Source organism: Andrographis paniculata, unplaced genomic scaffold, assembly GCF_009805555.1.
Source record: "Andrographis paniculata isolate CXL003 unplaced genomic scaffold, ASM980555v1 Contig11END, whole genome shotgun sequence".
NCBI classification, from domain to species: Eukaryota; Viridiplantae; Streptophyta; class Magnoliopsida; order Lamiales; family Acanthaceae; genus Andrographis; species Andrographis paniculata.
The window spans coordinates 2,463,431-2,479,805 of record NW_026137391.1 but is presented as its reverse complement, the minus strand read 5'-3'; the positions used below and the strand labels follow the sequence as shown (position 1 = coordinate 2,479,805).

Genomic DNA, 16,375 nt, shown 5'->3' with positions numbered 1-16,375 from the left:
TGCGCATTGATTTCTTTCGATGTATGCCTTCACATGTTCATGATGATTTTGGAATCTTGCAATATATCAAAGGATTTGATTTAGGCCTCTATATGTTCACTCTGGTATTGGAATCTTGCCTAATGTCAGAGGTTATTGGTTAGGATGACTATGTCTAATGTTTATGTTATATGTACGCTGGAATCTTGCCTGGGATGACCATCTCTTCTGATGTCTACACTTGTCTGGGTGCTGTTATTTTTTAATATTGTTAATCACTATAACATTTTTTGTAATCAAGTAGTCACCCCAATTTTCAGATTATCCAATAGTGACAGATCGAGCAGAAAAAAATAATGTGGATGAAGTGCATGAACAACTTGTGTTGTCTGAAAAAATATTACGCTCCAAACAGTTCCTCAAAACTCAACTCTCTGCATTAAAAGTAGGCCATATTTGGCTACACAACAATATGCTTTCCTGAGCCACTATAACATGGGTTTCAATCGACCTTTTCCGTCAATGCAGTACTATCCCCAACACAATGATCCAACGTTTTTCCCAAATATGTAGAATTTTGTACCTTCTGAGCACCACCTCAAGTTCCTTACCACGATACTTAATCCCTCAGGCCAATACACCACCCTTCAATCCATATTGTTGATTATTTCAAAGTGGAACTCATTCCCAAAGAAATCCTACAGTAAAGCTGACTGAAAGTAACTAACGTCCAAATAAGGACTTGAATACTGATGAAGATATAGAGCTAACTACATTATGGTGTAATGTGACAACGGATGCACGGGTAGGAGTAAATTAGACAAAATTAACGATGTGGGAACATGTATGCGAGAACTTTGCTATGCTTATGGAAGATAATCATGAGGTCATAATAGTTTAAAATAAAATAACTGCGGGTGCGTGTGAGAATCGGTGGACGGAACTCCGATCACAATGCACTAAGTGGACCACAATAAGAGTACAAGCCGAGCTATATTATCAAAGCGGTTGGAGTACAATTGATTTTGTAAGTTCATTTTATTCTTCTTCGAGTTGTGGTATTTCGAAAATACATATTTTTTTTTCTAACAGGAACACTCTTTAATGGCCAGAAACACTTCTATCATGCCATTTTTTAAGGAAAAACACAATGCAATGTTCAAACACAAGGCATGCTGGAATATCCTAAAAGATCAACCAAAGTGGTTGGAATTTCTAAATGGAAAGAAGAGCTGGCCAAGCGAGAGGTCAAGTAATTGCAAAATTGCTGTCAATGGGGAGCCACGTTTGGTGCAAAGATCTTTTGATGTGTAGACATCAGTGACCCCAATCAACACCTCCATTGGGGCTGCATATGTAGATATAGATTCCTTGGGTGGACAAGCTGGTTACAATGCAATAAGTGGGGCTGCTGCAATAGATCTCGAGCGTCCAATGGGTGTTAAGAAAGCAAAGGCCAGTACCAAAGTAACTAACTAACGGCAACGTAGAATCAGACAGTATGAAGAGCTTCAAGCCTCAGTCACTGGACTTGGTGCAAAGATCTTTTGATGTTCAGACATCAGTGACCCCAATCAACACCTCCATTGGGGCTGCACATGTAGATGTAGATTCCTTGGGTGGACAAGATGACTACAATGCATTAAGTGGGCCTGCTGCAATAGATCTCGAGCGTCCAATAGGTGTTAAGAAAGCAAAAGCCAGTACCAAAGTAACTAACTAACGAAAATGTAGAATCAGACAGTACGAAGAGTTTCAAGCCTCATTCACTCGACTTGATTTGTCGTACAACAAGTCTAGAATAGAGGAGGATGAATTAAGAAAAGAGAGAAAAATGGACGAGCACTAAGGCATGTCCAAAAGAGAAAATAAGAAAGTAATTATAACTGGCTTGACATGACACTCACTGTTTTAGCAACTATTTACATTATATACTTGACATTTTTAAATGTATATCGTAGCATACCATTGAATGGCAAAGGACATAAGTCTACTATCTAAGGAGATGACGAACATTGCTGAGGAGATTATACGTGCATTACGCAAGCTTGATGAATTGGACCCAAAAGTTCTTTTATTTGAAGTTTGTAGAAAATAGTATGTGATACCAAAAAAAAAAAAAAAAAACAGTTGGAATACTACACTGACGCTCACAATGGTACTTTTGCTTTCTTTTTATGGTTTTATATTGTTATCAAAGTAATTACAGATATGTTGTGATATAAAATATTAATCATGTCTAGAAATCAAGGCAACGATTGCGAGTATCAAAATACAATTCCTTACCTGTGGGTGTCGATAATTCAAGTGCTTCTCCAAATGAAGGTAAAAAATATAGTCAAAATGAAAGCATTGAGAATATTAGCTTTTAATTGCAACGGCAGCAACCAGTTTGGTCTTTCTTGTATAATTAATCAGCCATATTCGGGACATTTGTACCATGTCTTTTAAATAGGTTGTGTGATATTCTTGGGGCAGATATTGGCTTATTTTTTGTTTTGTCATCACGGAAGAAAGAAACACAATGTGTAAATAATTTCTAAATTGTATTTTTGTTGAACATTATTATTTAATACAATGCTTTGTAGTAGGGACATGCAAAAGTCTCTTGAATATGAGTGAAAGTTGACCTCATATTTTATTTTTTATATATGATATACCAACAAAACTCATATTTACATGGTGATGTATATGTGTGATATTGCAACTTAAATATACATACAAACATATCAAAATGTTAACTTAAATATGCATGCCAAATCTCATGTTCTTTAGATACAAGTAGATTAGCTCGCCACAATATAATATGAGTAGCTCACTTGAGTTAGAAAAGCATATTGTTGTGATGAAACCGGTTTTTTGGATGAGGTGATGAAGGTAGAAGGTGTCGACGGGGCTTTCCTTTTTAGCTGAGCCATTCAACTAGCATTTTTAATAAAAGATGTGCATACACATCACCACTTCCCAAGGTAAATTAGGTGGAATTTCTTTGATCGATGTCTATGTTGTTCATCTCAACAATACAAGAAGAGTTGGTCTTACGTATGAAAGATGAACAGTAGAACAACTTCATAGATTATACTTCAATGAAAAATAAATAAATAAATGCGCATCAAGAACATTCTATTCCAATGATCATTCATTTATATTTTAGTTCAATGTATGTGTATCTACAATATATTATGTCAATCACACAAATTTTGCGATCAAAATACTTAAAACCTGCAAGATTAAATGATTAGAAAATGTAGTACTACGATTCACTTACAGAAATAAAATTAGATTTCACTATATCATATATCATGTGACTATGAAAGTTATAAAACCTTCATATGGATTAATCTACTTTGCCAAAATTTGTTGAACATTAGAACTCTGAAAGCTTACATATTGGACTAATCCATCCTCTTCACATCTATAAAATATATATTCATTGTTTCCATCGAACCACAAATCAATGTGATGTGAAATGAAATATCCTCAACACAGAACCAGTGGATTGATGCAAGCCATAGTTAATTACAACACAACATTGTTTTCAGTTAAAAATCTTACCAAGAATTTGATCAACGAGAAAATTACAAAATATATCATTCACATTTACTCAGTTATTACTTTTGCATTTTATTTGTCTAACCAGCAAAATATATCCTACATATTTGCAAAATTTATCATTTATATCTTCCGACCGTATGTCATGTTCATATGATGATGGTTTTATGCGCACTCACACCCGGCTGGAGGACAGAAATAATGTCTTTCAAAACGTGTAGGATATATTTTACCACCGAGATAACTAAAACACAAATGTGATAATTGGGTATAAGCGAAAGATTTTTATTTCAATTTTCCTTTCGATAAACTATTCTCATTTATCCACCTATATTGGATCGACTTTATTTATATCAATTTCTTCCCAACTTGTCTCGTATTAATTATGTATAGATATGAAGGATATGACCCGGAAACTTTATTGGTTCTACATTCATTGCTACTTTTGTTCCAAATGTTTTATTACATCATGATGGATTTATATATTTTAACGGAAGTCGCCATCTTTGTATAGAACATCACCAAAAGACGACATGAAAATAAACTAAGTAGCAGGACATGCGAGACATTAAATGTGAATGTAAATCTATAAAACCAAATTGTGTTAGTAACATTGCAAGTTCTTCAATCTTCTTTCATCAGGTTTACTAAACATTACTGTATACTAACTCATCTAGTAATATAGAAACAACATTCGACAGTCATATCTATTAAATAAATACCTCTAAATAAAAAAATATCGTCACTATAGTGAAATCATCTGTGTATGACATGATTTTGAATGGGATACATTGTCCTTGTGGCCCAACATATATGAAAATTTCACTTTCTTGGCTGCCCAGTCTCACAACTTTATGTCTAGGTCATTAGATGCCGAGACAATAATGTCTCTGGTTGATTCAATGTTATTTACACATCCTTGATGACCTTTCAATTTTCCAAACAAATCAATGCGCTCAATTAGGTTCTGCATCAAAGTACAAATATACATCAACGTGATTCATTTTTTAACAAATAAGAACTAAGATCTCCGTTTAAATATTCCACAATGAACTCTTAAGGCCTTGGGACTAAAAATGGTTCGTAGGATATAAAGTTCGGCCGAAAGTTTACCCAATGCGCACTTTCGGATAGCGGCTGCGGATTTTAATGTCATAAAATAAATAAATAAATAAAAAGCTCTTGTGGTACATATTTGAGTGACTTTTCCGAGCTTTCACAAATTATTAGTGACCTTTTTCTTTTACAAGAAAAAATAAAATAAAACAAATTATACCAAATTTGCCTCACCTTGCGTCCAAGCTTGCTTGCTGCATAGCCATATAATCATTGCTTTCTTTTGTAATTTTATTTTACGTTTTTTAAAAAAAAATTTTATATCAAATAATAACTTTTTATTTTTTATATTATACTAAAATTTATTTTATGTTTAAAATATCATATCCATCTCTATTTATATTATTTTAAATAATTATTTAAATTTAATATTTTACTGTTCAAAAAAAAAAATCCAAAAACAAACAAACAAACCAAACACGCACATACATTTTCAACATTAGGCAGGTCCTATTAAAGCCCAGAAATTACAATGTATATACCAAATTGGAGGGAAATTTTGGCCAGCCAAATTCTTGAATCAAAACGGAATTGGTTCTCTCATTCTTTGATTCGATTGGGTTTTCAGTTTTGAGGAAAAATCTTCCAGTTTTGGGGGAATTTTTGTTTTCGAACACTAATTTGGCTTAACATTTCATTGGCTTCCGTCATACACCTGTAGGAATTCGTGTTTGATATGAACGATTCTTCAGATTCTTCATTTTCTTTCCAGACCAAAAGGCAGCAGCAATTCAAATTTCCGTTGGCGCCCCGCAGGAAGCGCAGGAAGAACACGGTTGAAGAAGCAGTTCTGCACGTCAAGTGTCTCGGCCTGCCTTTGATTTCACCATCCAGCGGTCAATTTTGTGTGTCCCTTTGCCTTGAGCCCTATAAACCCTACACCATTGGCCGGAAAGTCAACTTGTGCGATTTTGTATTCGCCGATCGCCGTGTGAGCAAAGTTCATTGCCAACTTCTTTTTAATTCTTGGGAGAAGAAGATATATTTGTCGGATGGGTTGTTACTTGGTTGCAGTGATTCCTTTTCCAGGTTTTCAAATAATGGTACTTTTGTTAATGGGGATAGAATTAGAGGAGTTGTTGAGTTGCGCGTTGGTGATCATGTTCAACTTGTTTGTGGTAAGGGAGGTGCCTGTAAGTTGGATTCCAAAATTGGATTTTCTTTGCAAAAAGCTGTTTTTCGAGAGGAGGTTATTAATGGAAGTTTGAGTCAATTTGCAGAGTCTAAACATAATGTCTTCAGATTGGACTGCTGTAAAGCAGCCGATAACACTAGAGTGCTTTTGAGTAAGTGTAAAGATATATTAGTTAACGACGACCCTGTATCATATATTCATAAGCAAATTGTTCTTGAACCGGAGAGTAGGATTGATAGTTCTTGTAGAAATGACCTCAAAAGGTACAATGAAGTTTCATGTGATAATATTTTAAGGTCTTGTTCTAGTCGGGGGCCACAGATTGGAAGCCAAAACCAGAAAAGGGTGTATCCTGGTGAGGTTGAAGATGTTAATAATTGTGAGAGTAATTCCAAGGAAAAAGTTGAAGTTGTTTTAGAGGAAAAGAAGTTCAAGGGGTCTAATGCTGCCCTTGCTGATGGTTTTGACACTTTAAACCAAACAAGGAGTTGTATTGTTGATTTTGGTGGTGATAATTCCTCTGGTTTGCCTTTGGACAATCTGGATTGCTCTCATGGCAAAAAACTTTTGGATGAGAGCTTTGATACTTGTGTTATGCCACCAGGGAAGAAGTTTTATTTGAATCGTTTGCTGTACGGCGGGCAAGACACAGAGCAGGCTGCTAATGTTGTTTCATTGCCAGAGCTCTTACATCCGATTGAAAGTATCAATTGGATATTTATTGCTACATTTACCTGTGATATATTGTGGTAAGCAAGAGTGTATGACTCATAAATGCTCACTTATTTTGAGTTGCACTTTTGTCTGATTTTGCAGTATTATTAATCGAGTCCATTTTTATTGGAGAAAGTATGTGTTCATTTTTCTTGGCAGTGTTTGGTTATCCATAGTAATCGCTGCATACGATTGTATTTGGTACATGTTATATGCATGATTTTTCAGAATGTTATGTGTAGGTTCCTAACTTACTGCAAGATTCCTCCTCAGTTACCAGTGACAATTGCTTGTCATAGTTCTGAGAGGTGTTGGAAGTCAGAACCTGATAAAAGAACCTCTGTCCCATACTCAAATTTTCCGAATTTAACTGTTGTGTAAGTTACAGTTAGGCTTTCTCATGTGTCAGATATGTATTTGTTCCTTTATGGGGTTAACATTTCTTTAATCTACTCCTGACAATAGGTACCCTCCATTTCCTGAAGTTATAGCTTTTAACAAAGATCGAAGGAACACGGGCATTGCTTGCCATCATCCAAAATTAATTGTATTGCAAAGAGAAGATAGGTTGCGTGTTGTAGTTACATCTGCAAATTTGGTGCAAAATCAGGTTTATATTCAGTTATGATGCATTTAATTGTTAAAAGATTACCAGGGAGATTTTTATTCATTTTGAGTTCCATTTGATACCTACAGAAGCATTCAAGAATCTAATTCAGCATTAATTCTTTGCATTTAACAGTGTTAGTCACATTATGAGTTCACATACAGTGATAATAAGGCTTTTTCAAGCAAACAACTAAGGAAAATATGACTGTATAAGGATGCATTAGTGTGACTGAACACATGAATAACCCTGAAATATCTCATATTTGCTCATCATGGCCGTGTGGAAGCCTCATAAGTATTTCCATTCTTTTTTTTTCTTTTGTTTTTGTTTTTTACCCCAAGGGTCATAGTTCAATGAAGTTTATTCCTTTCTACGTTTGGTTTTCTGCAGTGGCATAATGTGACCAATTCAGTCTGGTGGCAGGACTTCCCACGATTGACCATTCCCAACTGCCTTTCCCTTTTCACTCAATTATCTACTGGGGAAACCAATATAGATTCGAGCTGTGATTTTGCTGCTCACTTGGCTGGATTTATGGCATGTTTACTAGTTGATATGCCTAGCCAGGCACATTTGGTTTTAGAGTTGATGAAATATGATTTCAAAGGAGCTGCTGGCTACTTGATTGCTTCGGTACCAGGAGTTTATTCACGTAGAAGTTCTGTTGTATATGAGTCGAAAAATTGCTTGGTGGTGAGTAACTGTTATTGCCCCTCAATTGATGTGTGTCTAGTTGATGTGCTGGGGGGTTGATTCTGCAGCTGGTGTTTTCAATATCTGTTCTGTCAAATTTCATGATATTAATTGCTTTAGTTTCTTCAACTTTCTCTAGCAGAGGTTTCTAAAGTAACTTGATTTTTAAACCTGAATTCCTTGTGGGTATTTGCAGTGATTAATATTTATTCATTTTTATTTATTTATTTTTGTGACCTGGTTTTTTTGTTTAAAGGCATCTCTTATGATATCATATAATCCTTAAGAGTTTGGACAAGCTCTTCGGTTGGAAGATCTTGCATTCTTATTGTAGGAGAAACATCATTATCTCTTGGTGTATTATTTGCTTTTCTTTCTGAATTTAGATGTTAGAATATAATAGCTGAGCATTTGTAGGCCAAACATTTGATTCCTTTCTTACATCAGGGTCATGGACACAAGCTACAGTCATCTGGTGCTAGGTTTCTTTCTTCTGTAGAAGCTTCTGTTGTTGGTCTGAGCCATATCTATCGAACATCGGTGGATTCTAATGGTCAACAATTAAAGAAATTGGCTCTATTTCTTGGAAAATGTGAAGAGAACATTGATGGAATGTCGGAGATTGTTTTGAGAAGAGATACATATATACTAGCAGATAGAAATGCTGTCAGTGTGCATCTTCCTAACCCAGATGTTTCTATGGGAGGTGATAACTTCTTGATCATAATGTTGCTAATTTCAAATTGCAATTTCTCCCTGTTTAAATAATGATTTTCGGCATTCTTAAGGTGAAATTCTTCTGTTAAGCTTACTAACATTGCAGATATAGCATTATATAATATATATACACATACATATGTACATATATATATTTTACATACATGTGTATAGATATCTTTTGAGGTGCTATAATATTGAAATGTTTCTGTAAGTTATTTATATGGCCTGTCCAGGTTTGCTTATCTGGCAGTCTACATATGGTTTTAATAGGACCCATGATATTTGATCCTTCTGATTATTCTGGTGTAGTGAAGATGAAATGTCAAACCATATGCAATTATGCATGAAAAACAGCATTACATATGCTTTAATATTGGAGGTCAGTCTATTGGAATAATTAACTAAATTAAAAATGATGTACCATCTACTTAAAATTTTTAGATGAGGTGGTATTGTATCAGATCATGGAGGTCCTGTTGGTTGCGAGTTGCCTTGTTCTCTTCATGTCTGAGGCCATGCAAAACATTTCATGGATAAAAACACTGTTGGTTTTGTTGCAAGCTCATTATCTAATCTCCATAGTGATCTTAGTCAAGGATTTCACTGAGTTATCTTGCTTATTTATATTGGAGAAGTTTTTGGGTTTACTGAAATGTCCCTGGCCTGGCAGTTACAGCTGGGTCTGGTAAGAATTATGTCAGTAATTTTCTGCTTTCATCTTGTCTAGATTCAGTTCAGCTTGGGTTTCTACCGAGGAATGTAGCAAAATGGGTGGCTCCACTTGTTGATATTGGCCTTTTTGCATTTTCCGGATATATTAATCCTAAGGAAGTTCTTGCAGTAGCCTTAGAAGGAAGCAGCAATAATGTGAAACTAATTCTTTATGCACATGTGGTATGACTAAGATTCTGAACTTGTAGGATAGTAATATTTACATTTTTTTTTTTTTTTTTTCACTTTATGAAGCTTTCTGATGAGCTGTGTATCCATATGCTGTGGTATTTCTTCTAGGGTCCTTCTTTTTCTAATATTTCAGATGTTACACAACTTGATCATCTTTATGCAATATGCACACTTATTTCATCAAGTCAGAGGCATTTGGGACTTTGGCGCCTTGAGGAGGTAAACCTGCTAAAAATTGAGACAATGTGTTAGAATTTCATAAACCCTTTCATGCTGTCCAGTCTGGTTTCTATATCTATGTTACTTGGATAAATCAAATTGGAGATTTGTGCCACTTGGTTTCTTGCCTCTAGACCTCTTTCTAGTTAAATGTATAAAATTTGTATAGTATTGATTTTGATTTAAAATACTACAGTACAGTAAGTTGCACACAAAATTTTCTGACTATGACAAAGTCTTGGTGGCTAGGCCCAAGTGGTGAACAGATAAAGCATTGCTGATGGTTGAATGGTTTAATAGATAGTATTATTATTTTGTATATATAATGTGTAACATGAAAGTATCACACATTAATATTGGAGGTTTAATTGAAAGTTACTGAAAATTGTTTTATAGCATATTGATAAACGACTGTTTATTTACTAGGTCTTGGGCCAGTACAAGTGGCCAGAACATATGAAATCAGACTTTATGTTTGGTGAGCATACAGACTTGAGTAACTTTGTCCTTCTTATGATATGTCATTTCTATATTGACTCTGGTTTCTTTTTGTTTTCCCTTCTGTATGAAGGTTCATCCTCAGTTGGATGTCTGAATGCACAATTTTTAGCTGCATTTTCAGCTGCGGCAGGAAAAAGATCTGCTCCATTTTCCGATTCTCAGGAATCAGATCCTGATGTAAGAGAAATTGTTTTTATTTGGAATCTCTTATAATATAATTGATAGCCTTTTTGACAAACTGTCACTGTGTTTGAATGGTATTTGCATGCTTTTACCAGTGGGGTTCTTGGACTGCCAGTCAAGAGATGAAAAATCCTTCAATGAAAGTTGTATTTCCCAGCATCGAGAGAGTGAAGAGGAATAGAAATGGGATTATGGCTTCTAGGCGCATCTTGTGCTTCTCACAGGTATTTTTGGACAAACTTGAATCCTCTAAAATGGAATAGCTATATATATAGAACTTCACCTGAATCCTTTTTATGTGTACAAAAAATCAAAGGCGCACAATCATTTAGACTATCATTCCACTCGGGGTTTTCTGTGGGAGTATTTATAAATACTTTGCATCAATAGATGAATGAGACCTCAGGTGTGCAGAGAAAAATGAAGATGTATAATAAAAAATATATTTTCATCTCTTTCTATTGGTGAGAGGTGTGTTTTATATGTTATGATATTGGTTTTAAACCTGCATCCTTCTCTAGACAGTGTCAAGCTCTTTTTCGTTAAGGATTTACATATGCTGTGGGCTCTGATTTTGATCACTTTATTCCATGTAAACGCGTGTGATTAATTTGTAGAAACAATGCGTCAATTTTGTAATGTGAGGCAATATTGTTATGTGTATTCTCACAGAAAACATGGCAGAGGATGGAAAAACTTGGCATTCTCCATGATGCTGTTCCTTATCCCGATGATAGAACTGGTTTTCCTATGCACACCAAGGTATCGATCGTTGATGCATTGTAATGTGATCTACAAAATGTGCTTTACATTATTGCAAAGCAAATAAATCTCTACATATATGTGCATTTTGGGATTGGCTGTTACCTAATCATACAGTAGCATGGGTGTATTTACTTGAGTATAATTTTTTTTTTAATAAAAATTAGGCGTATGTTTTGAATGAAAAATATGCGATTGTTTAGGACGAGGAAAATATTTTTCAATAATTTACATAGTACAACAATATTGATGAAAATACAACACACCCACATGTTTTTCGAGCTGCAATATGAATCTCATGAAAAGCAATGTGAAAATTTTATTACTGTGAAAGAAATGCTAAAAAACATATCATGTGGGATTAAACTGATGATCCTTAGGATGACTAGGGAATCTATCAAAAGTTATCTTGATCAGATCTCATGTTTTAACATAAACAGGTGGGACGGAGAAGGTTCCTCTGCCCGGACGGGTCATCATTTGGATGGGTGTACTGCGGATCACACAATTTCAGCGCAGCTGCATGGGGCCGTCCGCTGTCCAACCCACAACCAAACAGGAGCACGAGACACAACTCAAAAGCAACAGGCTCGAGACTCCACATTTCCAACTACGAACTTGGCATTATTTTCGTGGTTCCGCCTCCAGACACAAACCAGCACAGCAGCCGCAGCCTGGATGATATTGTTCTGCCATTTGTTGTCCCTCCACCGAAATACAAACAGGGAGACAAGCCGGCTACGGCACAGGCGATGAGAGAAGCTGTGGCACAACTGTCAGAGCAAGAAAGGCAGATAGCCGACACAATCGAGGAGGAAGGGGATGATGATGATGATGATGCAATGGAGGAAGATGAAGGAATGGAAAATGAGGGAGGATACCTGCAGGTCGTAGGGGTGGAGGAAAGGGAAGAAGAAAAGGATTATGCAGATACACTTTGGCACCAAGTTTTAGGATAAATCTTAGATGAAAAGGTTACTTCATCACCCTATTCTTTTATTCCTTACATACATAATTGTTATTATTATTGTTGGCTGTAGTTATTGTGTTGAAATATAGGTGAAAGGAGTATCATATATTTTTTTTTAATCATTAACTAAGGTTTTACTTTTTATCATTTTAAACCAAAATAAATATTATTTACTTGATATAGTTTCTAATAAAAATATACTACTATTTTCTCTTACAAAATATTATATAAAAATACTATTTAAATAAAAATTTAAATCAATAGTCCATTTCAAATTAATTTTATACTTACAACTAAAATTTGTATCACTTGAATGATTGAAAAACATCAAACTTAAAAAAAAAAAAAAAGTTAGGAAAAAAGAAATATTAATTGATTTAATGTGTTGATTGGTTGGATTGAATCATCGTGGTTCTAGTATGAATATGAGGTTTTAATCAATCCACCGGGTCTTAACAAGAGAATTCCTATCAATTCAATAATAAAGAAAAGAAAAAAGACATTAGAAACAGAAAAATGAAAGAAAAAGAAATAGAAAAGAGAGGATTCGAGAGGTTATGATTATTTTGGTGTATTTGTATAGTATATAACATATTACTATTTTCGTTCCTTAAGTAGGTATTTATTTTGTTTTCGCATGTAAAATTTTAAATATTAATATTATACTAATACATAATAAAAATTAATAGAAACAAAATACCTACCACATAAAAACATCGTATTATGATCTTCCGTTGAGAATTGTATAAGACTTACATATATTACGTAACGTTCAATTATGTTGAATGCTTCAATTGAAAATTAATATGTGCCTATCTCGTTGATTGTACCCTGCCTATTATTCGAATGAAGGAACCTCCAAGATTCCCCACGGATGCACAAGCTTTTCGCATGAAGCTCGTAGGGAATTGGCAGCTTTTTGGCATCGCTAAAGTTGGACAAGTTAGCTGGACAAGTGCAATTAATATCACTTTCAACAAAATCTTAAGCTATATGGTGAAATTAACAATGATTGGACATACGTAGCACTTACTTTGCACTGTCAAGCACTTCCATGTTCGCACCATAAGTATAGACATTCATAAATAGAACAAAAATCATAAAAATTATTATCTTCCGGCATATTGAAATTCAAATTTCTCCAAAATATAAGCATTGTTGAAGAGAGAAGTACCATTTTAAAAAGCTGCCCAAGGTTTGATCCCTCAAAAATTAAGTAATGCGCGTAAAGAAGGGTTATAAATTTACTTTGGGTCAGGTACATATTACGTACAAACTTGTCCTTAGAAATCTCAGGCTCCCGGTATATCTTAATATAATCCTGCAACGTCAATAACCCAAACTTCAATCAAAAGGATAATTACATTGATAATCACTAATAACTAATAGATAAATAAACGACTTACCTGAACTAGTTTTTCAAGTTTTACCCGAAATGAGGAAATAAACTTCATAATTTCCTCATTTTAGCTAGTTTAGAAACATTATAAGGTTGGAATGAAGCGGGAATCTATTCAAGGGACTTCTGCACAATTAGATTGAATTAATCATTTTTTAAATGGCCTTTAGACCAAGCAAGTTTCATCAGTTCTTTCACATGCATAATAAGTGCAGCCTCACAGTCTTTCTATGCTTTCCTTCCATCAACCTTCGGATCCAATCTTTGTCAAACATACCAAATATAAAATCAATGTGTTATCTTTCATAATATTCACAAGAAGAACATAACTAAACTCCCCTAATCGCGAACAAAACTAACCTTAATTTGTAAGCCACTTCTAACAGATAAACCCTATTCAAGAAAGCTTTTGGACCTATTATGCTTCAGCAACATATTTTGGATAATATCATGGGATGAGATGAATTGGGCTGATGGCTCATAATCATAAGAAGCCAAAAGCTTCAAAATTCCTTGCGAAGAATATGATACATCAATAATTCTTCAAAAACATTAACAATCCTACAATTATAAAACATTACGTCTTATTTTGCTAAGCATTCCCTTTGTGCCACGTTTCCCAATTAAAGAAACATTTGCAAAGGAAGAAGAAATATACCTGAACTAAATGTACCATAATTTTGTTATGGTTAAACAAAGTCACTTGAAGAAGCTGCCACAGAAAAACAACATATTATGATATTCCGTTGAGAATTGAATAAGGCTTATATATTACATGCCATTTGATTAGGTTGAATTGAATAAGGCTTATATATTCCATTTGATTGTACCATTCCACTTATCCGAATGAAGGAACCTACAGGATTTCCCACAAACACATCAGCCTTTCGCATGAAACTCATAGTGAAGTGGCAGCTTTTTGGCACTTGTACAGTTGAACAATTGCGATTCATATAACTTTCAACTAAATATTAAGCTATATGGTGAAATTAGCAGCGATTGAACTTTTTTTGCACTTACGTCGCACTATCAAGCACTTCCATTTGCGCACGATAAGTATAGACATTAATAAACAGAAAAAATACCATAAAAGTTATTATATTCCGGCATGTTGAAATCCAAATTTCCTTCAAAACATAAGCATTGTATAACACGACAATTCTATTTTAACAAGCGTCCCTAGGTTTGATCCCCTAAATAATTAAGTAATGCTTGTGAGAAGGGTTAGAAATTCACTTTGGGTCAGGTACATATTATGTACAAACCTGTCCCCTGAAATCTAAAGGTTCCCAGTATATCTTAATATAGTCTTGCAACGTCAATAACCAAAAATTCAATCAAAAGGATAATTACACTTACAATCACTAATTACTAATTTTTAACATAACCCCCATTCCGCAATACAACTGACCTAAACTAGCTTTTCAAATTTCATCCAAAATGAGCAAATAAACTTTTTAATTTCCTCACTTGAGCTAGGAATAGAAACATTATAAGGTTGGAATGAGGTGAGAACATTTTCAAGGGACTTCTGCAAAATTAATTTGAAGTCATCCTTTCTCAAATGGCCTTTAGACCAAGGTGGTTCATGTGGTTATTTCACATGCACAATAAATGCAACCTCAAAGTGTTTCCGTATTATTCTTCCACAAACCTTCGGATCAAATCTCTATCCAAGCAAATCAAATATAAAATCTATAGTTCAAGGCCTTATCTTTTATAAGAATCACATGAACATAACATAAATTCTTCTCATAGAAAATAATAGTAACCTTAATTTGTGAGCCACTCCTATTAGATAAACCTTGTTCAGGAAAGTTTTTGGATCTATTACCCTTCAACAACATATATCAGCAAAAATCATGAGAAGGAATGAATCGGGTTGATGGCTCATAATCATATGAACTCAAAAGCTTCAAAATCTCTTGCGGTGAAGATGATACATTAGTAATTATGCAAACATATGAACCAATTTTTATGCTTGATCAAAATTAAAAACATCAACAATCCTACAATTGTTAAATATAATATCTCCCCTTGCTAAGCATTCCTTTTGTGCCACATTTTCCAATTAAAGAAACATTTGCAAAGGAAGAAGAAACATACTTGAACTAAGAAACATTTGAATAGAGTCACTTGAAAAAGCTACCACAAAAAAATAAGATATTATGGTCTTTCGGCGAGAATTAAATAAAGTTTACATATATTGCATAAAGTTTAATTACCGTAAATGTTTTAATTAGAAAAGTAATATTAATTTATCTCTTTAAGAGTATTCCGCTTTTTATCAGAATGAAGAGACTTACAAGATTCCCCACGGATACACCAGCCTTTTGCATGAAACTCGCAGGGAACTGGCAGCATTTTGGCACCGCCAAATTTTGAAAAGTGCAATTAATATTACTTTAAATTTATATTAAGCTAAACGGTGATATTTGTAAAGCTTGGTCGTTGGCACTTCCATTGCACTGCCAAGTACTTCCATGTGCGCACGATAATTATATACATGAATAAACAAAAAAATTACCAAATTATGTACAAACTTATCCTCCAAAAATCTGAGGCTCCCGGTATATCTTAATATAATACTACAACGTCAATAATCCAAACATCAATAAAAAAAGATAATTATATTGATAATCACTAATAACTAATAGTTAATATAACCCCTATTCAGCAGAGCGATTGACCTGAACTAGCTTTTCAAGTTACACCGGAAATGAGATAATAAACTTCTTAATTTCCCCACTTGAGCCAGGAATAGGAACATTATAAGGCTGGAATGCGGCGAGAACATTTTCAAGGGACTTATGCGAAATTAATTTGAAGTCATCATTTCTCAAATGGCCTTTAGACCAAGGTGGTTCCTGCATTTCTTTCACAAGCACAATAAGTGCAACACCAAAGTGTTTTCGTGTA

General features: G+C 34.4%; 1 protein-coding gene across 2 annotated transcripts; it reads left to right on the top strand.

Moving 5' to 3' along the window:
- Positions 1 to 5,146: 5,146 nt before the first annotated feature.
- LOC127251226 (uncharacterized) lies at positions 5,147 to 12,216 on the top strand. 2 transcript variants are annotated; one of them, XM_051274845.1, is made up of 12 exons: positions 5,147 to 6,531; positions 6,739 to 6,873; positions 6,962 to 7,106; positions 7,530 to 7,799; positions 8,247 to 8,505; positions 9,247 to 9,413; positions 9,531 to 9,641; positions 10,068 to 10,119; positions 10,213 to 10,319; positions 10,421 to 10,549; positions 10,998 to 11,087; positions 11,528 to 12,216. In XM_051274845.1, exons 1-12 carry the CDS (start codon positions 5,324 to 5,326, stop codon positions 12,044 to 12,046), a joined length of 3,192 nt encoding a protein of 1,063 aa, XP_051130802.1. In that variant the 5' UTR covers positions 5,147 to 5,323; the 3' UTR covers positions 12,047 to 12,216. The 2 variants fall into 2 exon arrangements, with proteins under 2 accessions (XP_051130802.1, XP_051130796.1); XM_051274839.1 differs by having other exon boundaries at positions 7,497 to 7,799; positions 11,528 to 12,215.
- Positions 12,217 to 16,375: the final 4,159 nt, after the last annotated feature.

Bases quoted from the DNA above. Each gene is read 5' to 3' on its own strand.
- LOC127251226 (XM_051274839.1), top strand. From the start codon at position 5,324: ATGAACGATTCTTCAGATTCTTCATTTTCTTTCCAGACCAAAAGGCAG. The intron at 8,506-9,246 runs GTGATAACTTCT...CATCTTGTCTAG, and splicing joins CCCAGATGTTTCTATGGGAG to ATTCAGTTCAGCTTGGGTTT. The intron at 10,120-10,212 runs GTGAGCATACAG...TTCTGTATGAAG, and splicing joins GAAATCAGACTTTATGTTTG to GTTCATCCTCAGTTGGATGT.